Genomic DNA, 26,505 nt, shown 5'->3' with positions numbered 1-26,505 from the left:
CTTAAGCTTTCTTCCCCTTGTAAGTTTTAGAAAGTGTTTCCCTGCAACCATTAACTCTGACTTGCTCCTTAGGGATAAATTTAACATATTAAGTTTTGTAAATTTGTGACAGTGTCCATTATGACAATGGTAACTCAGCGTTTAAGGCATGGGCCTACTGATCAGAAGGTTGTGATGTACTGTCACTCTAAAATTTAGCATTAAGTTATAATTGTTAATGAAACTATTAAATGCACTTATTCACTATGTACAAAAATATTCAACATGCCAGCTGGACATTACAGAACTGATTATAAAATATATCAGAGGATTAAGGGCTTGCTCAAAGGGTGTTGCTAATCCAGGTATTTGTGACTTATTATTCATCTTTATTAGAATTTGCTAACATTAATATATAGGTCAAAGAGCATTCCCCCAATATAGCACTCAACATGCAGGTAACCAGCTTAAAAAAACATGCATTTACCAAATGCCTCTTTGTATACTGGTGGAAATAGAAACAGGTAACATGCTGTATATTGTCAGATATTAGACAATGACTCAATCATGAGGGCATATGCTTTACTCATTTCACTAAGTAAAGCTTTACGTTTTTGAGTAATAGGCCCATGTGTAGAAAATATACTTCTCCTAAATAGTGTATTTGAGAGATTTTGCAGGTACTTAGTTTATATCATTAATGAATAAATGAAGATCAAAGTAAGAAACTGGAACTTTTTTGTGGATGAGTTACTGACAGGTTATTGTTGTAGACTTTTTAATTAAGTCATTTATTTACACGAAACCACTTGTTAGGAATAAGATATTGTTACCGTTATAATGCCCTCTACTGTTGACCTGCAGGTACTGAACAAATAGCACAGAACTGATCAAAATCAACCAAGATGATGCAGAGAAACTTTACTAAAACTGTACAATGTCAATGTCCTCACAAATATCTAATAAAACAAGCAAGAGCAGAGAACAGACTACATAAATATATACAAAAATATTCTTTCTCTACAAAATATCCTTGAAACATGCAAAAAAACATTCAATGAATTGAACAATTCTCCATAAATGAATTATGACAATATTACAAAAAATGCATAAAAATGAACACAAAATTTGTGTTCAAATGACAGCTATAAAGCAGGTAATAAATATAATTTTTCATATGCATATGTAACAAAGTACTGTTAAAAAGCACATTTCATTTGGACTTATGCAAGAAAACATAGAGAAGAGAAACACAGCACAAACATAATAACACCTAGGTAAGAGTACTAATCTAAAATACAGTACAGCATCTAATATACAGAAATATATGTACATGAAGGTACCAATTGCAGAGTCAGATATGTGTTCCTGTGAGAAAGAAGAGTGGCTGATCCTCTTTGGCATTTGCCGTTTGAAACTCGTCGCTCAACCGGAAACGCCACTCATCCTCCAGCTCTAGCCGTACCACTGTCTGACGGAGAGCACTGCGGTTTGGGCAGATTACGCACAGAGTTGCCCCTATGTGAGTGACAGATGAGCAATTAGCATGAATAAATCTTATCTTGCAGATCTTGAGATCTTGCAGAAACACGCAAAATAGTCTTTTAAACATTTCAGAAATAAACAGTTATTCACCATAATGAAACTGATATACATAGCTAAAATAATTATCGGGCCCTGGGGTTTTAAGGGATTATAGGTCTCTGGTTTTAATATTACTTTTGCAAATGTGATTGTTTCTGAGTATACTTACATTCAAAGATTTTACAGATCTGTACATGTTATATGACAGATATGGGCATGTTTTTGTACAAAATTTAAGAATGTATTTGAATAAACTAATATGAAGAAATTAGTATAATATATGTTTATACTGTGTGTTCACTTGAATCCAACAGCCTCCTACAATTCCATATATCATATGTAAGGTCTACTACTTAAAGAAAATCCTTTCACCTTTCAGAAACTGGAATTTCTTGAGGAAACCTGGTGTGACGAAAGAGTCACAGAAGTAGAGCAGGAGGCCACTGAAGAACAAACCTGCTGTGCTGATGTTGACAGAGTGTGGCCTTGAGCTGACAAAACACACTGTTATCTGTGGAACAAACACATCAAACACAGACATACATAATCCCAAACGCACAAAGACACAGAAGGGATCAGAGCATAGCTCCACTACAATCACTCAGGAATACCTTATACTGTACATGATGCAGCTACCAGCACAAACTGGAACGCATTAAAGAATTGATGCATTTATTTTCAAAGTTGTATTACACCAAAATTAACATAAAGAATTAGTGGAATAACAGCAATGTATTAGCACTATTATTAATATGCTACACGTTCTTATGCTGACAATCCATTACTGGCTTGAAGTCCATACAATTCATTACTGGCTTGAAGGCATTATATTGTTTTTTTTGACAAAAAAATCCAACACTGTATGATTTAACCTGCCCTTCTTTGGTCCCATGTTTTACAGATATATGTAAAAAAAAAAAAAAATATATATATATATATATATATATATATATATATATATATATATATATATATATATATATATAACATGAATATATATATGCTTCTATACTTCTGTAAAGCTGCTTTGAGATTGGGAATTGTTAAATGCGCTATACAAATAAATTGAATGTAATATATCGCTACTCAAGAATCAGGGATGTTGGCCTACCTCGGGGCCCAGGTTGAGGTAGCAGTCGACAGAAAGAACCGGATGGCTATTATTGCAAGTGCTGAGGGGGAAAAGCCGCTGGCTTGTGTGTTGGAGGTATTTCTCCAACAGAAGCTGACCTGGAGTTGCCAGGAACAGGTGCTTGCTATCTGGAGCACAGATATACTGAGATGGCTGCACTGTGGTTGGTACATCAGTCATCTAGGAGAAAATTGATATACCATTAGCTTCCAGTTCTGTTTCAGAAACACTTTTACTTCTGTTAAAGAAACATAAGGAATAAAACATAATGTTGCTGATAATTAATAAAATCAAATGGTGAGTAGTTAGCATAATGTATATGCATAAACATAAGCATGTGTTTAGGCTGGAATGTAAACTTTTGAATTTCGTGTAGATTGTTTAGCTTCTTTAGTTACTTAAATTATGACATACTGTATATTGGGTAAAGTGCCCTTAACAGAGTTATGCTTTTGTTCTGCTTTCTGTTTTGCTAAACAATATAATCCTAAATAAAAAAAAACAAAAAAAAAACAGTGCCGACCTTGGTCTTGATTATAAATGTACGATATCCCCCTATGGCAATCTGCTTCTTCATTACACTAAAGTTGTTAAAGCGGAAAATTAGAAGGCCAGCACTGTGGACGCGAAGGTTGAAGTCTACATCATCACACGTAAATCTGGAGAAGGAAGAGATAGGGGAAGTAAACAAATAGTATAAGTATTTATTCTAATTCTCTTTTTACACTATTGTACTCAGGTACAATAACAGGTGCACACCGGTTTTGATTGTACTGCACATTCTGAGTGAGGTCCACGTTGAGGAGCAGAAAATCATGTAGGTGTCCATGTGAGAAGGGTTCTCTCCTTCGTCCAGTGCCAGCTCCACGACTTGACCACTTCCTCAGGCCACACAGGGCATACTGAGTGATATCTGGAGATGACTCCATGTGCTGCAGCAACTGCTTCAGTGACACATTCCGCTCTGGTCCAGCAGTACCACTGCATGCACACACACACACACACACACACACACACACACACACACACACACAAATAAATATATATGTTCTTTTCTTTACTCTATATCCTTTATTTTGTTCACTACAGTTAGCTTTTTTAGGACAGTTGTACAAAGCATTTTACCACGTCATACTGTGTATGATTGTGTAAATGACAAATAAAATTTTATTTAATGACTAGAAAGGGACAGTCAGCAGTGATCTTAACAGGTACCCTTTCATCCCAAGTATGTAAAAATTGCTAGATAGAAAGCACCTCTTGGGGTCAATGTCAACACTGTTCCACATGACACAGGAGTCATCTGCCAGGATGATAAAGGGCCAGACATCCTGAGGACGACTGCCATGCTCCACTCTTCGACTGCGCTCCAGCTCCAGATTATGATAGGACAACTCTTTAATTAGGAAATGTGCTGCTCCTGTAATAGGGAGAGAAATGACCATAAGAAAGTTAACACTCTACATGGGTATATTCCCAACACATATTATGAATAAATATTATGGGGAAAAAGCCAGTTGTGATGTAACATTTAATTTGGAAATTTTTTTTTACCTATTCCAGCTCCATTAAAGATGTTGGGCAGCACTAACATGATGTGATTAGGCCAGTATTTTTTATAGACAGCCATCTCATATTCTTTGATCACCAGGATATGCAGGTGGGAGGCTCCATCCATGGCATGATACAAGTTGAACAGGCCATGCTCATGGCGACCCGTTGTGGGTGTAAATATCGGACTCTTTATACAATCAGGATTCTAAAACAGGAAATACAATTCTTATTATCAGCATCTAACCTAAGATAAAAATAAGTTGTTGTTCAATTAAACTTAAATGTTCTTTTTGAAGGTGGGTGGATATTACAAGTTAAATCTGATGACTATTATACCCAATCCATACCCAATCAGAGGTAAGGGGCAGTCTCATGCTCTCAAGCTGGCCTCCTGGTTGGCTAAAGGAGAAGTGATGCTCTTTGGATTTAGGGATTATGAAATAGAGCTGTATCTCCTCCCCAAGTAGCAGATGAGAGAAGGTGAAGGCATGCAGGGTAGACTCACATAGCTGAAACAAATCACACACGCACACAAAACAAAATTATTTTGAGACATAAAAATTCTGAACATTGGAAAATAATGTACAAATTTCGAATTTGTTTAAGAATTACAACATCTTATCATTCGATCTCACCTGGTATCGAGGGTTGAATCCCATATACTGATGGCACTGCTCACAGTGATGGTAAGTATTATAGGCTGCATATTTGGAGAGTTTTATTCGGGCTGTACGACGACGAAGGTACACATCTTCCTGACGTCGGGGGTTTCCTTAAAAAAAAAAAAAGGAATTCCTGAACCTCTGAATGTACTGTATGCCAAAAAATTACTATAAGACCTTTTGATTACAAATCAAAATGGCAATACAGAGTGTTTTTTTCCTATTTCATATATATTCTTACGTTCTAAATTTGGAGTAAAGTCAGGAGAGTAGACGGCACTGATGTCCTCATATTTGGGGTCATGAATGGTAAAGTCAAAAGGCATTCCTCTCAAGGTTTCAGCATTGGGCCATGATGCATTAGCCTGATGATATTTCACCACCTCAGACTGGCAATCTTGAGAGAAGTTACAGACGATGTAAATATGCTTTCATGATTTTTAAAAAAATTTTAATTTTGAATTTTAAAAAACTCAACTAATCATCTGAGGTTATATACTCACTGTGATTGATGTCCTCTTCGTCAAAGATGTCTACCTCCATGAGCCTGATCAGCATTCTAGAGAGAATACCTAGAAACTGCAGATATGCACCGGTCTTTCCAACCTGCATGCAAGGTCATTTTTATGAGATAAAGCTAGATGAGAAGTTTCAATGTACTGTATATTATACACTCAAAGTGAGATTTTAAGTGCAAAATATTTTAATATCAATCCATTAACGTGTCCATAATCATACAGTGCTGATGCTTACTTGTGGTGGCCCACTGAGGAGCAGTCTTCGAGGGTGAAAGTTGTCAGTGCGTCCCCAATTGCTGCTGTCCATGTGCTGAGGTTTGGGTACAGTCCACTGCCTGTAGTACAAAGACTGTTCTGTACATGTCATAATCTTGCTGAGAAGGGGCCTGAAAGAGCTGGCCCACTCTACATATGGGTGTGGGAGGAACGACATGGGCTTGGGCAAGCCACTGGCATCCACACTGGTGAGCAGATCATACAAAGCTTTGGGGAGAAGGACCACAGGAGGCCTATTAATGTTATGTGCCCAGGAGCAGCAGTATCGCTGTGGAGAGGTCTGGGAAGATGAAAAGGAGCCAGGGGAGGTGGATTTTGATGATTGACTTGGTTTGTTCGGAGAGAATTCATCCTGAGTTTGCTGGGAGTGTTCCTGGCCAGGGAGAGCACTACTCACTGCTGGTCATCAGGAGAGGGAGAGGATGAAAGTTAGATGCAAGAAAAATGGTACTAAAAACCTGTCTAGGTAGAAATTTCCTCATTGATGCTTATATTAAATATTATAACTGAATTTAACAATGTGATGACAACCAGGGTTCACTAAATTAGCTAAATTTGACTGGGCATGCCTTCTTCTATGAATAATCTCTGTCTGTCTTAAAATGAATACATTTGGTTTCTTTATATGACAGAATCTGAAAAGTAACTAATACCATCTTCTAAATTTTGAGATGGATTTGACACATCCAGCATGGCCCTAATGACATAATGCATGGAATTATACTGCTAGGCACCTATTTAAACATCAAAACTTGCTGTTCTCACAGATTTGCAGATGGAGGACTGTAAATCATACATTGGTTCTAGGACAGAGATGTCACTCAGCTTACTGTTCTATTCAAAAACCCTTTAGCTAGTTACAGTACAGTACGGTAAGTTCAAATTCAAATTTATTTGTATAGGGCTTTTAACAATTGACATTGTCTCAAAGCAGCTTTACAGAACATAAACATAAAACAAAAAAGTTAATATAAAGATTAATATAATACAAAATGTAAGATTAATTTCAGATATATTTAAATGTGTGTTTGTATTTATCCCCAATGAGCAAGTCTGAGATGACTGAGGTGACTGTGGCAAGGTAAAACTCCCTAGATGGTGAAAAAGAAACCTTGAGAGGAACCAGACTCAAAGGGGAACCTTTATCATTTGGGTGATACTGGAGGGTGTGATTATGAATATACAGTCCAACAAAAGTATTAATTTAATAGTAACTATTTATAATTTGAATCTCAGATGAACAGAAAGAAAGTGACAATATTTTTCATTTGTTCTGAGCGCTACTGCAGCACGGCACTCAACTGACCATTCACTATGGACTCTTCCTCCTCATTGTCGGTGCTGCTGAGTTTATCAGGATCGCTCTCAGATAGGTCACTGGACACAGGCAGCCCATGCTGCCTCTGCTCCTCCACACGCACCAAGTACGCAGCCAGACCAAGTTCCTGCTCCAGAGCTGTGCGTTGCAGAGCGCAGCAACTTATTACACGCTCATCACAGTATTTCAGAGACCTGAGTAGCACAGGATCAACAAGAGAAATGAAATTGGATGGTATATGTAAGTAAATTGTGATAATGTGTAAAGTGTGTTGAATTCCACAGTTAGCTCTTTAGCTCCTGACACCAAAATCAAGATCTATCCAAATCTAAATCTAATCTAAAGTTGCTTCAAGACAATGTTAGCTGTTCAATAACCTACACAAATACAACAAAATAAATGATGTTTTTACATTAGGGGTGCTAGTTAGAAATGATAAAATCATGGTACTTGAGTTCAGGCCACTTCTGTCATTTTGCCAAATGCTGTAAATGTAAATGAAAGGAAAGGAGATTTTTGTTGTCTTTAGTGCAGTATTGGCATCCAGACAACAACCGAGCCAAACAACACACAACCATGTAACCAGGTTTGATGGCAAGCTTTATGATATATGTTCCCAATCAATCTCTGTGCTATGTTAGTCACAAACAGCAACAATGGAAATGTTTTTCAATGTAAAATCTGACCCAATAATGAAAAAATAAGATTCCAGAAAACATTCGATATCCAATACCCTACTGAAAAGTACCTACAAGTAGATGATAAAAAAAAAAAATGTTATGTCTAGAGGAAGGAACAAAAATTGGCAAAACAAACAACAGATATGTCAGAAGGAACTTCTGAGGAAAGACTGAGAGGATTTGGTGTTAGTTGAAGGCAATGTACCTTGGCAAAGACACCCCCATTGGATCCAATCCAGTAAAGATGAGAATGCAGGGCAAAGCCTCTAAATCAAGGTATGTGCGAGGAGTCCAGTCTGGGTCTTGGATCTTCAGCCATACCTAAACACATGTAAGCCGGGCATGTGCAATATCAGCTAAATGCATAAAACTCTTTAGCTAATTAGAAAGAACATGTAAGTGTATTGATACCCTCAGCTGGCTTAGGAAGTGCTTGCCCACAATAATCCCAGATGAAGGGTCTCCCAGCACAATTTCAAAGTGCTTGTGGAGGCCCAGGCGATCACGTATGTGACATAGACGCTGATGTGCCAGAGCTGCCAGACATGGAAAAGGTATACGCAGCAGGAGCATGTACCCATGGTGGCTGGGGCAGTGTTGCGTTGAGCCCAGCAGACACTGTACTATTTCCAGCGTCTCTACAGAGGTGTGCTTCTGCAGCTGGACCTGGCCTCTGACTGCAGCTAACAGAGCCACAGAATAGTGCTGGAGAAGCACTTGGGTGCGGATTACTGAGCTGTGCAATTTTGGAAACCTGAAAAAGGTAAGGTTCTCAGTGTGGATACATTTGTTGTCATGAAAACCTGGTTTAGATTTCTACATTTTAGAATGTATGTAATCATCTTGTGCAAACGAGAAAACAGAAAAAATGCAAAAAAAAAAGAAAGTCTCACATTATGATTGTAGTAAATAGAACGAAAAAAAGCTTAGTATAGGTTATGATAAGGAAGGCATTTTGTTGGAACATAAAACTGACTCTCACAGAGAAAAAAACATTGGTTTCAGATTATCATGTGAAATGTAATTTTATAGTTTATTTCAATATAAATATAATCATATAATTTTATTTAAATGTGTGAACAAATGAAATAACTCCATGCAATGCATTTATATCAATGCATATATTATTTAGTGTATTATTAATACACTGTTACTTTATTGTGTTTGGAATCAATATTTTAAAGGTAGGTTATTCTGCCAAATGTAAATAATTTCATGACATCATCACATCATTATTATATTCACTATTTTATTTCACATAAACTAATTCACAGCAAAGTAGATTTGAACAGGACATATGTGTGTGTGTGTATATATATATATACACACACACACACACACACACACACACACACACACACACACACACACACACACACACACACACACACACACACACACATATATATATATATATAAAAGATTATGAAATCAACATTAGTGGTAATACCTCTCTTCTAGGGCAGTGACCATGCTCTCAAACGAACTGTCAAAGCGCAGCAGAGGCAAGCCGCTCCCTGATCTTGTGGATTCCAGCAGCTCAGACACACCAAAGTATTTTGTTTTTTCATGGTAAAGATCAACATCCTATGAAAAAACATATAATACGCACTTGTCAAAATTTTTTAAAGGACTATAGCATCTGTAATGTAAATAAATTTTCTTGTGATTTAGATGTTCCTTAAATACCAGATGGCTAAAATTATTTAGACACCTGACCACACCCATACTGTATATGCTTACTGAACATCCCATTCAAACATGCCCTATAAAAGACTCCACTCTCCTTGGAACACTTTCTATAAGAATTTGGAAGGTGGCTTTTAGGTATTTCTCCCCACTGAGCCACAAGAGAAGGTCTGTTGCACAAGCAGCTCATCCTAAAGGTGTTCAGTGAGGTTGAGGTCAGGGCTCTGTGCATAGTAATTACTTTTTTTTTTTTTTTTTTTAAAAACATGTCTTTACTGAACCCCTTTGACAGGGGCACTGTCATGCTGGAATAGGTTTGGGTCCCTTAGTTACAGTAAAGGAAAGTCTTAAACCTACAGCATACAAAGACATTCTTAACAATTGTGTGCTTTCAACTTTGTGGCAAGACCCACAAATGGGTATGATGGTCAGGTTTTCATATACATTTTGAGATAGAGTGTATTTATACTTACATTGTTGAATGCTGATGGCCAGTGGATTTCATTGTAGGGGCTGATGCGTGTGTATTGAGTCTGCAGGGCAAAGGGGAATGAGGTGACGTGAAGAATCAGAACATTAGGTGCCTCTTGAATATGCTTGCAGTTCAGTAGACTGTCCACTAGTCCTGAGTTGGACAAGCCACCAACCCTCCCACACTGTTCACTGCAAAAGACAGAAAGAAATAATTAAACAAGTAGATTTAGACAAACAGTAGATCGTATTTTGAGTAGAAAGAAGTATTGGTACCTGCTAATGTCCCAGTGTGCATGGTCATGTACCAGTATGAAAAGAGTATATGGGTTCAACTTTGATTTCTGAATGAGACCGTTGATCTTTGCTACAGCAGCTTGATCTAATTTGACCACATACTGCTCAGCATCCTTTGGTGACAAACAGTCCTGGTCCATGCCTAACTCTTTAAGGACCCCTTGCATAAATATCAACAGAGAAAATGTAATACCAAGGACTTGTTGATGTTACCATTAAAATCAACAGGGTTTAAACTATTTGCAAATTAGATTACAATCTAAAGCATAATCAGAGTAATAAAAATATCTTAGCTTATCCAATGTTACAAGCATATTGATCTACCTGAATTCCATAGGTGCAGGACCACTTGCTGGAAGGTCACCTCTGAAGGAGGCACACAGATTAAGAACTCCACCTTGTCAAAAGAGCCAAGATCCAAGTTGTGTGTGCTAGAGTCAGCAATTGCACATACGTGGGACAACAGCTTCCGTGCCACAGCTAGCTGAATGGGCCGAATCTCATGCCATTCTATCCGATATTCTTTGAAAAGAGATTGGACAATGAATTCACTTAATCAACTAAGGTTCAGTATAATATACTAAGGCAAATTGTCACATGAGATTCACCTGTACATATGGCTTCTGCAGAGCATTCATTTTTAGGTGTCTGCGCTGAAAGGCTGTAAGTCTCTGCATTGAATTTCTCCAGCAAACTTTCCACGTTTCCATCTAAATGAGGCCATTTTTACATAAGGATATGTTAAAAACAAACTGAAATGCAATGCATCGCTTCAGCTGCTCATCTAGGCTCATTTATCCTGATACATGTTGAAATGTTTGAACTGGAAATTGACCCCTAATCTGCATTAAAATAATCAAAGGCTTACCTGGACCTAGGGAGCTAACATAGGCATCTAATTCAGCAGTCATCCCAGAGGAAAGCTCATGACTGATTTCTATCACACATTCGCTTGGGGAGAGCATACTCTCTGCAAGTGCTCGTGCCTGGTGCTTCCCTGTTGAGAAACAGATATATAGCGAAAAAAGAGAATCACTCCAAATTCACTTTAGAAGTTCTCTTCCTGGACCACAATGCCCAACTTACCGAAAACCTATTGAATGGTTTGATGAGTATTACAATGTGAGTCATATGCTAAAACCTTCATAGTCACCTTGTTGCAACCATAATTGAATTTAATAGTGGTCAGAAATATTTATGGATGCTGTACAAATGTCAAGTCAACTCACTTTTATTTTCATTTCAATCATATAATGTGGACTTTTATTCCAGTTTTCAAGATTTCAGGATTTCCTTAAAACTGATTCAGTGTTTTGTTCAAGTACTGTTAACATGATTAAAAAACATTTTAATGAACATTTTTAAAGAGGAAACAAATAACTGAACACTATATATAATTTTCTAAATAAACTGTAAATTAGAGAGAAATTCTTTAAGGTACCCAGGAATTTTTCAGGAATAATATATTTTTTTGACACAACAAATATATATGTATTAACTGACTTTTCAATCCACACAGACAGATTATCTACACTGAGATGTGAGAAATGCAAGTAAACCTTTTACCTGTAACCACTATGCAGGACTCGGTCTCTTGGCTCCTGCCCATGCAAATGATCACAACAAAATGTGTCTGACTAAGCTTGCCCTCCATTAGCTTCTGGAATGTATCTGCAAGTGCCTCAGACACTGAGGGTGCTGTGTCCAACACTAGAACAGCATCACCACAGGAGCTTGTTGCCAGCTTGGCCAGCCAAGGGAGCTGAGAGGGGGTTAGGGGTTGTGCCAGGCCAGGCAAAGGGACAGGAAACTGTGCATGACTTTGCTGGTGCTGACGGATTTCTGTCAGGTGAGACTCACGCCAAGAGTGCATGAGGATCTGCTCCAGGTCTTCCATCAAGGGAATTTGGTCTGTACCTAAGATAAAACATATGATGATCACATATGATGCACAAGGACATCAGCACCATATAATAGTTGAATAATCTGTAAAATACAATGCAAATGTTGTTTTAAATACAAACTGCCTGTTTCTGTATATGTAACATTATAGGAGCAAATGAGAGTGTAATTTTAATCCCATCAGTGAGGGTTAAAACCTGTGTAACAATTACACTGTGAACCATGTATGTAACCCCATTCAATTGGGCCAGCCATTAGCTATTTCTCCTCTGTTACACAACTGCAAGACACCAATGCACCATGGAATAGAGTATACAAGCCTCTGTAACTGTACTGGGAGGATGAATGCCAATCTTAGATAATATTCCCTTAGCTGGTCGTTTGATGATGGTGGTAGATCTTTATTTAGACTACAGTATAGCCTGTGTCAGTGTCTCTCACCTAGCTGTACCAGATAGTAGACAGTCAACAGGACCTGCATCTCAGTGGAAAGTGGCTGAATGGAGGAAGCTCCATATTGTTCATAAACACGTAGAAGATTCTGGGAGCTTCGGTAGCATGCCTGCAGCCAACCATTCACCAACACCTCACGTGTGTTCCCAGATAGATGTGGCAGATCCCCATGCCCTACATACAAATGCACACACATTTTTATAGCTATTATATGTAAGTGCACATAACTTTGTCAATTTTAATATAATGCATTTTGAGCTTGAATGCTACCATCATAAATTAATAAATCAATTCAATTAAAATGTTCATAGTAGTAGTGTGTGTGTGCCCTGCGATGGGTTGGCACTCCGTCCAGGGTGTATCCTGCCTTGATGCCCAATGACGCCTGAGATAGGCACAGGCTCCCCGTGACCCGAGGTAGTTCGGATAAGCGGTAGAAAATGAGTGAGTGAGTGAGTGAGAGTGTTCATAGTATTGTGCTTTTTACAATGGATATTGTCGTAAAGCATCTAATTAGATATTGCCAAATTTTCAAAGTTTCTAATTTATAAATTTATTCATAATGAGGCTTGAATAACTTGAAAATGATTGAATGGTGTTTTTACCTTTGTATATCTACCGTAAAACCACATACAGCATTTGCATTCATAGAACATAACCATGTTTCTCTGTGTATTTATATAGGTTGTGGAGAAAATCTCACCTTTAAATATAACTGGCTGCAGTCCACATTTTTCAAGCAGATTATTAGGCACTGCAACAGACTCCGCTGAGGGCATGGAGGGTGAAGACCCTTGAGACACTGAATTCCCAATGTCTGCCACACATACAAGGTCATCAGGTTTAATAGTATAATACTAGCAAAAATGGATTTGTGTGACCACACACTTAAACAGTCTAACAGAAATGACAGAACATTCAAAGCTTGCTAAAAGTGCATAAAAAAATAATCAGATACTCCAATAACCACAAGTACCCTTTGTTCCCCATTTAAAACTTTTGGTTTCTGTGTTTGTATGACGTGCTTCCCTTTCAGGGGCCTCATTAGGTGTTGGCTGAGAACACTTTATTCTAAGGCTAATAAGACACAAACATTTCTAAATATACATCTGTCCTTAACAAAAGCTTTTCTGAGTGCATTCAAAGTGAGCAATTTTCATATCTGTGTTTAAGAGGATGGAATTACATTTTTACCTGATTTTGTGCCGTTGACTGTGTTGGAGGATACAGGTCTAATACTTGCTTCAGTGGGTCCTATGGATTCTGGGGACCATCCCTTGTGTCTCTTTTTGGGTGGTCCTGTGTTTGGCCTAGATCCTTGAAGTGAAGAGAGAAAATGATCACATCTACAGAGCATAATGCCAGAGACAAGTCCTTTCATAATTTGTATAAGACTTTATTTATAGCATTCAATGATTATTAAATAAACAGTAAGATAAGATAAGATTATATAAGCTGGCCATTGGGTATGTCAATTGCACTGGAAGCATGTTTGTGTATGCATGTGTGTGTGCATGTGAGTGTGCATGTGCGTGTGTGTGTGTGTGTGTGTGTGTGTGTGGGGGGGTCTTCTTAAATCTTAGGGTCACAAAAGTGAAGATACTATGTGTTAAGCTGCACTCAAATCACCCTGCCACAAAAGAGTCCTTGCATTTTATAGCAGTGAAGAGCTCAAAACATAGAGTAAAAAAGAACAAACAGCAGTATTATGGAGGTGTTACATTGAAAGGGAAGACATTTTATTACCCCAAATGTTGTCAGTACAAAAGAAGAGGGGCAAAAGGAATAGACAATGCAGCTAAAGTTCTTCCCGATGTATTTTAGGGTAGGGGAATCTCTTTCATGAAGGTGTGAAGGTTTTAGTGCCCCTAAAAAACACTAAAACCTTGGTTGCTTGTCCTTTCTTTAGCACACCAAAATAGGATTTTTACCTTAGTAATAAATCACTTTTGGTTAGGTGATGAACAGTACCTGTGGATCTTCCTGGGCCATTGGCTACTAGGCCTGGCTGTGGCAGAGGATGCTGGGATACTGGGATGTGGCTGCCATTGGTCATTTGAGGAGACATTTCAGATGCAGGGACATGTGTGTCCAGATCTTTGGAATAGATTAACCATGAAATGAAACCATTATATATAGTATATATATATATATATATATAGTAAATATTTTACTGGCTAAATGCATCATTGTACCTCTGTTAGCTGTACTTAAACTGACAGGTCCTGAATTAGGCATTGGGTTGCTGGCTACAGAACCAGATCGCTGCTCCTCTAGACCACCAGTCACATTTAAAGAGTTCTGTCTTCCCCGGCTATCTACACACAGATATGAAACCTATTACTACAATCACAAATATCATTTACTTTATCACAATTGCTACATAACCATTTAATTGCAATCATTTTATCTGATCATTCTGATAGGAAAACATATAAAAGATAAATAAATAAAAACACATCTGAAACATTAAACACTAAATTGGTAAACAGAGAAACTAAAGATTTTTGTGTTGACAAAGAAGTACTTCACCCATTTAAACATTAGGATTTCAATGTGTGTATTCATCCATTGAATTTAATTTTTAAGCTACACTACAGAATGGTGACATTGTTACCTGGGTAAAGAGGGTAACAGAATTCATTACAGTACTGGGGTATGGAATATCAGGTGGAAAAGTGCTCTTAGTGAGAAAAGCTCAGCTCTGGAGCTAACCTTGGGGCTAAACATAATTATAAGCGTTTGTTTTTTCTCAGTATATTTCGGTCATTTTATTCCAAAAGCTAGGTCGTGTATCTGCAAAATATCTGGAGAACCAGTCTAGGTAGAAGTAGGCTATTTAGCCTATTTCACCTGTCAATAATCCTACTTTATATTCCCATGCATGACTTACCCATTCCCTTCCAGCAGATGGGTGGGCCCTTGACCAGCATACCCTGCGCATTGCGGAGAAGATGGTATTTTAAGTGCTTCTGCTTCTTAGGCTGTGTTGTGAGCTTCAGGTTGATATGATTGGAGAACTCAGTGAAATATCGGAATCCTTTCTCACCACAGCCCATACAGTTACCTGAGAAGCCTGGAAGCCAGATACAACTGTTAGATTATTACAAATAAATTTTCCCATCTGATTTCCTGTCACTAACTCCATAGGTCTGCCAGGGACCAAAGTGGAAATTTAGATGTGCTTCAAGCCACTGCTGTAAATGAAGCTCAGTCACCACAGTGATCAAGAGAAATGAGCCAATGTAGAGAGTACAAAATTGAATGACTAAAGATGTATTTGTGATTAGCACAGGTTATGGCTAACCTGGCTATGGTGCTCTGACACAGCTAGTTGTCCTGTTTCAAAACTGTCTACATGTCTCTCTCAAGCAATCTTTCAACATTTATTTTGCAACCTCTCACATTCTAATAGTGAGAAATACAAGGATAAACTATGCTACAAAATATATTAGACATCTAACTGATCATGAGCAGTGAGTCACTGAAAGTCAGTGGAAAATCAGCTTGCTTGAAAATGACTTTATTTAACAAATATATTGATTTTACCCATATAAATTTTACATTGTCAAAATTCATTTCGGATTGTAAGTTGTATAAATTTTACCAATGTAAAGTTTTTAATTTTTTAATTAAAATTTTTTTAATGTAAATTTTCACATTTCTAACAATTATATCCCCAAAACAAAGAAACTAATGGCTAAATGTTGTAATTTCTACCTAAAAGTGCATTACGTCCACGTTCATCTGGGAGAAAGCGTCGATCCACGGCACACACCAATATTTGGCCGGGGATACTGGGAGATTTGGCCCCGACCAGCAGAAATCCCAGGGGTACATCTAGATTTTCAGTAGACATCGTGGTTAGTCGCAGATCTTTTCCTGCCTGACAAAATCCTGAGAAAAACCCAATAACAGATAGCAGAACAGTGAATCTGAGTTGATACTGCCCTCTTTTTGTATTCTGAGTAATATTTCAAAAACATATTATACACAGTATATAATTAAAACATTACTGGTTTAAAATGTTGGTTTATCATATTAAGGATAAAAGACTCTATACACCGCCTGAGATAGGCACAGGCTCCCCGTGACCCGAGGTAGTTCGGATAAGCGGTAGAAGATGAATGAATGAATGAATGAATGACTCTATACACTGCTTTTGCAATTTCAAGTTCAATACTATGATGTTTGGGGTGTTACTCTGGGTGAGCCCTCGCTTACAAATTAAAATGCTTGGCCCTGGTGTACATCATACTGATTAGAGCTTATGCTTGTACCATCAGTGGTGCAGGAGCCCTCTGGAGCAGGCTTCATGTGATATGGAATGGGAGGACTGTTAGTCTCTGAGCCATCCTCATCATCATCTTCCTCATTTTCCATTTGGCCTGGTGAAGAAACATATATATTTTATGTCCGGTAAATATATACATCAATCTAATTCAACACATCACAGGTGTATCTTTTCTGATGATGAGCTTGGCAAATGCTAGTGCCAGCATTTCCAACTTCCAACTTGCTTTAAAGGATTTTTCATTATGGCTTCTTGTACTGATATTTACACTTTGTTTTGGTCTTCTTGAGAAGGTAAGGCAGTTCAGAAAAGTCACTCTGAATGTGACACATACCACCAGAGCAATCAGCCATTAAGGGAATACAATGTTGGCTGGAGGCTAATAATACATAAATGAACAACATTATATCAAATGTATATATTTGAAACTAAGAAATTATTAATTGACTTAGATCTATTCTAATTATTATTCAATTAACAATTATTCAAGTCAACATACATATTGGAGCTCTCCATATATAAGAACTCTTCATGTGTACTCGTATCTCCATGGATTTAGTTTGTGTTCTCACATTTTCAATCACTTCGCAAAAACATGACAGTTGGTAGAAAGGCTAATTAAATTAGTTAAATTGCAGAAACATGCTAAGTATGAATAAGTGTGTGAATGTGACCCAAACTAGAAAAAAAGCCCTTAATGAAGAAGAGTGGGCATTTACAACTGCATAAACAATTTGCCTACTTTTAAATATTACACCTACAAGTGGAGTGCATTGTATATACAGAATCTCACAGAAGTGAGTACACCTCTCACTGGAGTTCTCTTCCACTTCTCCATGACGACATCACGGAGCTGGTGGATGTTAGAGACCTTGCGCTCCTCCACCTTCCATCTGAGGATGCCCCACAGATGCTCAATAGAGTTTAGGTCTGGAGACATGCTTGGCCAGTCCATCACCTTCCCCCTCAGCTTCTTTAGCAAGGCAGTGGTCTTCTTGGAGGTGTGTTTAGGGTTGTTATCTTTTTGGAATACTGCCCTGTGGCCCAGTCTCCGAAGGGAGGAGATCATACTCTGCTTCAGTATGTCATAGTACATATTGGCATTCATGGTTTCCTCAACGAACTGTAGCTCCCCAGCAGCACTCATGCAGCCCCAGACCATGACACTCGCATCACCATGCTTGACTATAGGCAAGACACACTTGTCTTTGTACTCCTCACCTGGTTGCTACCACACATGCTTGACACTATCTGAACCACAAGTTTATCTTGGTCTCATCAGACCACAGGACATGGTTTCAGTAATCCATGTCCTTAGTCTGTTTGTCTTCAGCAAACAGTTTGCAGGCTTTTTTGTACATCATCTTTAGCAGAGGCTTCCTTCTGGGATGACAGCCATGCAGACCAATTTGATGTAGTGTGTGGCATATTGTCTGAGCACTGACAGGCTGACCTCCCACCCCTTCAACCTCTGCAGCAATGCTGGCAGCATTCATGCATCTATTTCCCAAACACAACCTCTGGATATGACACTGACCACGTGCACTCAACTTCTTTGGCCGACCTTGGCAAGGCCTGTTCTGAGTGGAACCTGTCCAGTTAAACCGCTATATTGTCTTGTCCATCGTGCTGCAGCTCAGTTTCAGGTTCTTAGCATTCTTCTTTTAGCCTATGCCATCTTTATAGCCAACCAACAATTATTTTTTTCAGATCCACAAGAGAGTTATTTGAGGTGCCATGTTGAACTTCCAGTGACCAGTATGAGAGAGTGAGAGCCACATGACGCTGACGGAGTCACATGACACCGGGGAGAGAAAATTGCTAGTTGGGCCCAATTTTAGGGGTGTACTCACTTTTGATGCACTTTTGACCGTAAATTGACAGTTATACAAGCTGCACACTCACTACATTGTAGCACAGTGTCATTTCTTCAGTGTTGTCACATGAAAAGATATAATAAAATATTTACAAACATGAGAGGGGTGTACTCACTTCTGTGAGATAATGTTTATATATATATATGTATATATATATATATATATATATATATATATATATATATATATATATATATATATATATATATATATATATAGCTTTTCTTATACCATACACCTTTATTCAAAACAAGTCCAGAATCACATACACTAATACTCGAAGACCTTATGGACTCTAGGAATTTAACACAATCCCAATATCTTTATATGTCCCTATTTGGTGCCAGTTTTTCAACCTTAGCTAAATCATTCTAATTCATAATTGTTCTCATAAATAAATAAAAACAACTTGTTCTCATAAATGATTTTGTGATGATGATGATGATGTTTTTGTCTTCTTCATGAAATTATTATTTTTGTTTGCAAATCACTGTAATATTTTCTAAGCAATTTTATTGGTTCTTTCTCACAAGATTTTTCAAAAGAACAATTTGTGGAGAATGGATTATGTCACTGTTAAGATAAATTTCTTTCATTTGGGATTTCAGGAGTAATTGTAATAATAATAGTAATAGTAATAATAATAATTCAGACAAATCAGACTCTTCTCTGACAGAGCAAAGTACACAGAAAACAATAAGCGGTCCTTACCTTCTTGAGACAGGGGCCTCTGCTCGGGTTCTAGATACAGCTGTGAGAACACTGGTCTCGGCACTACAGTGTTGGAACGCAGAGATGCCTCAATAGAATAGTGCAGCACCTCTTCAAAACGCGTGGTACGCAGCTGTCCTGCATATGAGTTTCCCATCTCCTTTGGAGAAAAATTGGAAATGAAAATGAGGTAAGATAACAGAACAAGAAGGCAAGAAGGGATGACAGCTATAGGCTGATAATATCTGATAAAGTAAGAGCTCAACTTAAAGCAGATGGTATTTTTTAAATGTAGCATCATATGATAAACAGTGGAATAATTTTTTTTTATTATATTTAGTAATTTAACAGCAAAATTCTTTTACACAATGGCAATTATTCTTAAGTGACAATGTAAGCCAGACTCGAATTTGAGTTTCTGCAAAACCTGAAGAGTGCTACTTAGAGATAGAAATGGACATAAGAACACCATGGTCTCAAATATGAAAGTGTGAATCATGCAAATGTAATAATACGCACATGATGTCTATAGAACAAAATATACAGTATCAATTCAAAATGATCCATTTTACGTCTGCAATGCAAACCACAACCGCCTGTAAGGAGCCTGAATGGAGCAATGATTAAATGAACAAATTCACATGCCCTGAAAGCATGTATTAAATTTCTGAAAGCCTGTTTCTGCCAGTTGCTCAGTGGTAGTGGTAACGAACATCATTAATTTATCTTAATTATGCTTTCGTAAAAAATAATTAAAACCTTTCGCACCCAAATGTTTTGTCACAGTATGATTTGTTTAGAATGTTTTGGTAAGCTAATAAAATCTAATGAAAATCTGTACTAGAGGATTGCTGAGTTTGATTGGTCAGGTGTCAACTATACTTCTATACACATTTGCTGTACATTATTACATTTTTATAGAGACTTTTTAGTTCAAATATACATGCTCATATACAGTGCTGTCCTAAATGCAATAGGACAGGCATGAAAGCTGTCAGAATCAAAAATAGTGCACATCAGCTCTTATTATATAATATCTAATGTTTAGGCATTACATCTTGTTCTTTATGATTAAATGGTAATTGTTAAACAATGTTGTAGTAAATTGTTAACTTGTTAAAAATATTGTGGTTTAAAAAAAAAGCTTTAGCAGTTTTTATGATATAAGGTCACATGGCAATGTCAACCTGGGGGATGAAGTATGTCTGGATTGTATTCATAGTACACACACTGATTAGTGTGTACTTTATTAAAGGCCGAGCAGTAGGTACTGAATTCAGATGCATACTCTTTACTATCAAAATAAATGAAGGAATTTCAGCACCACTGTTACTCTCCCAAGAATCACTAAACTGGTACACTGACTAACATTATGGGAAGCCACTCCAGGGTAACATTCAAGAACATACAGGCCATGTTTACATTAGTAATGTTAGTGTTCATTAGTCCACCATCAGGCAAACACTGAATAAAAATTGTGTGCATAGCAGCAAGAAAGAAACTGCTTTCCAATAAAGAGCACTTTTTCCATCTGAAATTTGCTTAAGACCATGTGAATACGGTGGAAGCCTTATATTGCATTCAATATAAAAACCTCATCTAAAAATGTAGCATGGGATTGTTACTATCTAGTCGTACTGTACATATACATATCATTTCAAATTTAAAATGCATATTGAAATAATATCAGACCCATGTCTGCAGCTTTTCGTTCATTTTTTGATATTGTAATCTGTGTATTTTATTTTTTTTACCTATTTCACTTCTAAACTTCCAGCATTAAAAAAGCATTTTCTTTACTTCCTTTACTTTGTATGTAATTAAAGTATTCTGGTCAACCTTAGTCTATTTGTAAAGCATGGGCTATATGACTTCTGGATATAAATCAGAAAAAATCCTGTTGAAGATGTTAAATCAATATCACCACTTACTTAGAAAAGTTTCATTGAGGATACAGGTTTCTGAGTAGTCCACACAACTTGGTGATAGTAATCAAATACGTTCAAGATGAGTCAGCCTGCTTCTTTCACTGCCTATTAAATTAAATAATGAATCTCTGATCAGTACTCACAGGCCAAGTAATGGTTCGAATCATCTCTGTTATTAGCCAGGTCATTTGAAAAGCATATTTTTCATGACTTCGCTGGCAAAAGCCTGCAACTATCTCTTGTGAGGTTAACAGAAGCAGAGAATTTTGACATGGTGTCCAATTCGCAGCCTCATGAAATAATCCTAACTAAATGTCAGGTCATTTTGACCTGAATGAGACACACACACACACACACACACACACACACACACACACACACACACAGAGAGAGAGAGAGAGAGAGAGAGAGAGAGAGAGAGAGAGAGAGAGAGAGAGAGAGAGAGAGAGAGAGAGAGAGAGAGAGAGCACTTCATGATCTTTCCCGTGGTAAACAACAGTTGCCAGATGAGGTATAACAGGGTCATTACATGAACATTTAATTTCTTTGAATTAATGATCTTATTTATTATTAAGAAACCAGAATATATATGGCTCAAATTACACATAACTACTTTATTCTTAGATAAAATAGAATGTTGTAAATAATAGCCAGCACATTATGGCTGTTTTCATGTTAGAACACAATTATGCCGGGAACTTTTCTGGAACCCATAGAAACTTTTCAGAAACTCAGGAGCACACTCAAAGTTAATCAACCTATATGAGCAGTTTTAACAAAGTTTTTAACCTTAAGTCACCAGTATCCAAAATGAAGTTATCCCTGGTATCATGAACAAAACCAGGGTGTCCTAAATAAAACCCCACTGTTGTAGAATTCTACAAAGAACCTTTAACAAATCTCAAAAAGAGACAAAAATAACCCTTTATCATTTTAGAGTTTAGCTTTTTCTAAGAGTGTAGTACTAACTATTCAATTTCACATCCAATGGCATCTCTATTTTTTCAAGTAACAACTCAACAACTAGAAGAAAATAAAGCATATACATTGAAAATGTTCTCTACACCAACCAATTCTTTATTTTCCCTAAGGCAAGCTTTTATATACAACCCTATTATACTGGCATGTACAGGACCCCTGTAGCTGGTTTCAGACCACTGTACAGACTTTTCAAGCCTTCCCAATAGGCAGTGTCTGTGAAAGAAACAGATGCAAATAGAGTTACAGTTGAGTGGTTCTCTGCTGATAGGTGGGTAGATAAAGGAGGAAGTGTTGATAGGATTGAGGATGTCTCCCAGCCCTAACCCCCATGACACAGCTTTCTTACATAGAGGTGTCAAGCCCTTTCATCTATCCTCTGCTCCTCCCAGGTCACTGCACCCCATCATTGTGCCTGAATTTATGACCTCCTGTCTCAAAGTCTGTGATCCTTTCTCCTCCATGTCTCCAGCTCATGCATTCTTTTCACCATAGTATGAAATAGGAACTAAATTCCCCATATAAGCCACATTTGTCCATTAACAATGTGACACATTTTCAATCTACATACAAATGTTAATGTAGCAGGCTTTACATTTTAAATTTCACACCTGTTAGAATTATGCTATAGTAACATTTCAGCCAAACCCTAAAAAATGCTTCCCTCACAATGTTGTTAGTTTGCATTAATCCTCATGGACATTAAAAAGAAATTGCCTATCCCTTGAGGGTCTTCTAGTGCTCATGCACGAACTGTTACTTTCACTGGCCATTTACAAAAGAGCTGAGCGGGGGAGGTCAATTATAAAGAATTTTTGCCTCCAGAAGAATGGTGTGTGTTTGCAGGGGGTGGTGTGCCTAAGTCTCTGAATTCTCTGCTCCAGACTAACAACAAAAAGGACACAGAGCCACAGAATTTTGCATATGAGACTTAGAAAATGACATTTTACATATTTGTTTTCTTTTCCTGCCAACACAAATAAGAGATAGATAGATAGATAGATAGATAGATAGATAGATAGATAGATAGATAGATAGATAGATAGATAGATAGATTGATTGATTGATTGATTTTAAGTCAATACATTTTCTGTACACAGGACCCAAAGAGAAAATAGTATAAAATAATTAATTTTACATACATTTGCTAATTTATATGCAAAAGACTTTTCAGATGAACAGTATCACAATATGTTATTATGTTATTGTTACTGCATCAAAAAGAATATCAGTGGTATCACCTATTTCTACTTTCCATGGCTCATAACAATAGGTTAAAGGTCAGGTCCAGATGACAATGTTTGGGTAGAGCTTTGATGTGCTCTGGCATGGTCCAGCCACCCACTCAATGCACATAAAGAGGCTTATAGGGCCAGGAAGATAACCCTAACTCATTCTTTCCATCACCTTTAACCTTTGGCCTCTGCACCCTAGCAGAAAGATCACATTTCAAGGCTGGCAAGTTGCATTCAGACGCCCCACATCACCCCACATACAGACACTGGGATCAGTGGTGCACTTTTAGGAGGATTATGTGTGCTGTCAGCAAATGGGGGTGTGCGTAAAAGGATGTCCGGAAATAACAACAAACAGGAACGTTTTACCTATGTTTAGATTTATATATGATTGGATAAATCTATATATTTATAGAATATTGTATATTTATACTATTGCATTCTAAATATTTTGAGAAACAAAGTGGGTATGAAAAGTATGAAAAACAGAGGGAGAAAACAAAGAGTAATTGTGGTTGGATGTGAGGGTTGAATTGATATTAATCAACTCTCACTGTTTTAAAATGCTTGGCCAGCTATCTAAGACAACGTAGCACCACAACATGAGCGAGACACCTTCAACAGGATTTTATCAGTATGCTAAGAAAATGTGACCTGTAGTAGAGTGTTACAGAATTGTGATTTTATGACTTAGAATTTATGCACATAGTGGCACATTACAAAAACACCTCAAGAAGTTTTTTTTAAAAATGTCCAATTTTTTATTTACATTTTTGAACATCACCAGCCAATAATGGAGGTTAATCATTTGAGTGTGTCAGAGGTTGAAAATGATTTAACAATTATTGGTACTAACATTCATTAAATCATTATGCATCTTCTGACTCTGAGAAGTTTAGTTACCATTCAAATACCATTTATAATCTTATCGTAGGCCTTTAGAGTCTTTTCATGACATAAGTATACTTATATATGTCTATTATTGTTGTCACTATGTTATTAAACTGAAAATGCAAAGTAAAGACTTCAACAAGTGAATCCAGCAATATGGAGTTTGTAGTGGAATTTGTACTCAAGTAATTTTCTTTATTCCTTTCAGTGTATATTACTTTTTATAATACTGTGGGTTTTACCTCTTTGTTTTGGGTATGAGTGAGGTAGTATTTTCTTAAGATGGCTGATCAGTTGCAGCAAAATACAATATGAAAATTAGACAGTAATAGCAAAAGAAACTAGTAATCAAAATGTTTAAACCCATAGTAATAGAAGTAATAGAAATAATACACATTTTACCCAAGGTGTAGATCATTTACTAATGTGAGATTTAAGTAGTTAAGTAGTGATCCTGAAAATAAACCAAAGAAAAGTGTCCCATAAACCCTAAAATATACATATAATATTTACACAGTTTACATCTCATTTAATGTCCGAATTCAGCTGCTCTTTGTTACTCTTTGATACTGTGTTACTCTGTGTTACTCTGTTATTGTGTTACTTTGTTTACTCTGTGTACCCTGTGTAACTCTGTGTAATCTGTGTTACACCATGTACTGTGTTACTCTGTGTTACTCTGTGTACTCTGTTACTGTGTTACTCTGTGTACTCTGTTTTACTCTGTTATTCTGTGTTACTCTGTGTTACTGTGTACTCTGTGTTACTCTATGTTGTGTTACTCTGTGTTACTCTATGTTACTGTGTTACTCTATGTTGTGTTACTCTGTGTTACTCTATGTTACTGTGTTACTCTGTGTTGTGTTACTGTGTTACTCTGTTATTCTGTGTTACTCTATGTTGTGTTACTCTGTGTTACTCTATGTTACTGTGTTACTCTGTGTTGTGTTACTGTGTTACTCTGTTATTCTGTGTTACTCTGTACTCTGTGTTACTCTATGTTGTGTTACTCTGTGTTACTCTATGTTACTGTGTTACTCTATGTTGTGTTACTCTGTGTTACTCTATGTTACTGTGTTACTCTGTGTTGTGTTACTGTGTTACTCTGTTATTCTGTGTTACTCTATGTTGTGTTACTCTGTGTTACTCTATGTTACTGTGTTACTCTGTGTTGTGTTACTGTGTTACTCTGTTATTCTGTGTTACTCTGTGTACTCTGTTTTACTCTGTTATTCTGTGTTACTCTATGTTACTGTTACTCTATGTTGTGTTACTGTGTTACTCTGTGTTACTCTATGTTACTGTGTTACTCTGTGTTGTGTTACTGTGTTACTCTGTTACTGTGTTACTCTGTGTTACTCTTCTGTTTTACTGTGTTCTCTTCTGTGTTACTCTTCTGTGTTACTGAGTTACTCTGTTACTCTTCTGTGTTACTGTGTTACTCTTCTGTGTTACTCTGTGTTACTCTGCTTTGTCCTATAAAGCAGCTAAAAAGATCAACTTGTCTATGTTTGTGTTGTCTTTCAATAAAAAGCCTGAATGATTTACACAGAGATGACCACTAAAGTGACTTATACTGCTTATTATTTACTCTGCATATAAATTCGGATATATGCAATACACTTTACACATTGCCGCCTGTTATTACACATCTACAGGCTCCTATATGAGCGCTATTTGGACTAAATGCACATGAAGTGAGATTACAGCGCGCATAGACGATTTGTTCAGAATAAAAAGGTTATGTTGCAGTTTGCTGTTTGTTTAACGTTTAAGTGAAGCCAGTTCCAAGCAGTGTTAAATAAACAAAATGCGGAACGAAACGTATTTTAGGACAAAGTGCATGTTAAGTTTTCAGTGTACTGAGAAAATATTATAACGGCCTGCGTTCTGCAGATGTTTCAAACCAATGTAAACCAATGCAAACTTACCTCCAGAGAGCTGAACAAACCGCCGAAATATTCCTGTGTTTCGAAGCGAATAGCCGGTAGTTCACATATCTCTGTGTAACGTGCGTTTCAGCCGTGTCTCAGCCGTGAGTGTGAACGGATGTCTAACACGAATCCGGGTCCAGGC

General features: G+C 37.2%; 1 protein-coding gene across 2 annotated transcripts; it reads right to left on the bottom strand.

The window, feature by feature from the left end:
* Positions 1–694: 694 nt before the first annotated feature.
* greb1 (growth regulating estrogen receptor binding 1) lies at positions 695–26,505 on the bottom strand. Of its 2 annotated transcripts, none has more exons than XM_060880334.1 (32): positions 26,361–26,505; positions 19,398–19,557; positions 16,796–16,903; positions 16,236–16,412; positions 15,409–15,591; positions 14,711–14,833; positions 14,487–14,612; positions 13,710–13,832; positions 13,219–13,332; positions 12,504–12,689; positions 11,727–12,077; positions 11,029–11,157; positions 10,769–10,870; positions 10,485–10,682; positions 10,140–10,320; positions 9,866–10,055; positions 9,154–9,290; positions 8,115–8,457; positions 7,909–8,024; positions 7,012–7,217; positions 5,665–6,104; positions 5,415–5,517; positions 5,153–5,308; positions 4,885–5,021; positions 4,597–4,758; positions 4,250–4,454; positions 3,953–4,115; positions 3,455–3,676; positions 3,219–3,354; positions 2,675–2,875; positions 1,936–2,074; positions 695–1,497 (listed from the first exon to the last, which is right to left on the bottom strand). In XM_060880334.1, exons 2-32 carry the CDS (start codon positions 19,552–19,554, stop codon positions 1,334–1,336), a joined length of 5,478 nt encoding a protein of 1,825 aa, XP_060736317.1. In that variant the 5' UTR covers positions 19,555–19,557; positions 26,361–26,505; the 3' UTR covers positions 695–1,333. The 2 variants fall into 2 exon arrangements, with proteins under 2 accessions (XP_060736317.1, XP_060736319.1); XM_060880336.1 differs by having other exon boundaries at positions 5,665–6,101.

The sequence above is a fragment of the Tachysurus vachellii genome, chromosome 10 (assembly GCF_030014155.1).
Source record: "Tachysurus vachellii isolate PV-2020 chromosome 10, HZAU_Pvac_v1, whole genome shotgun sequence".
Classification (NCBI taxonomy): Eukaryota; Metazoa; Chordata; class Actinopteri; order Siluriformes; family Bagridae; genus Tachysurus; species Tachysurus vachellii.
This window is presented reverse-complemented; position numbering and strand designations above follow the sequence as displayed.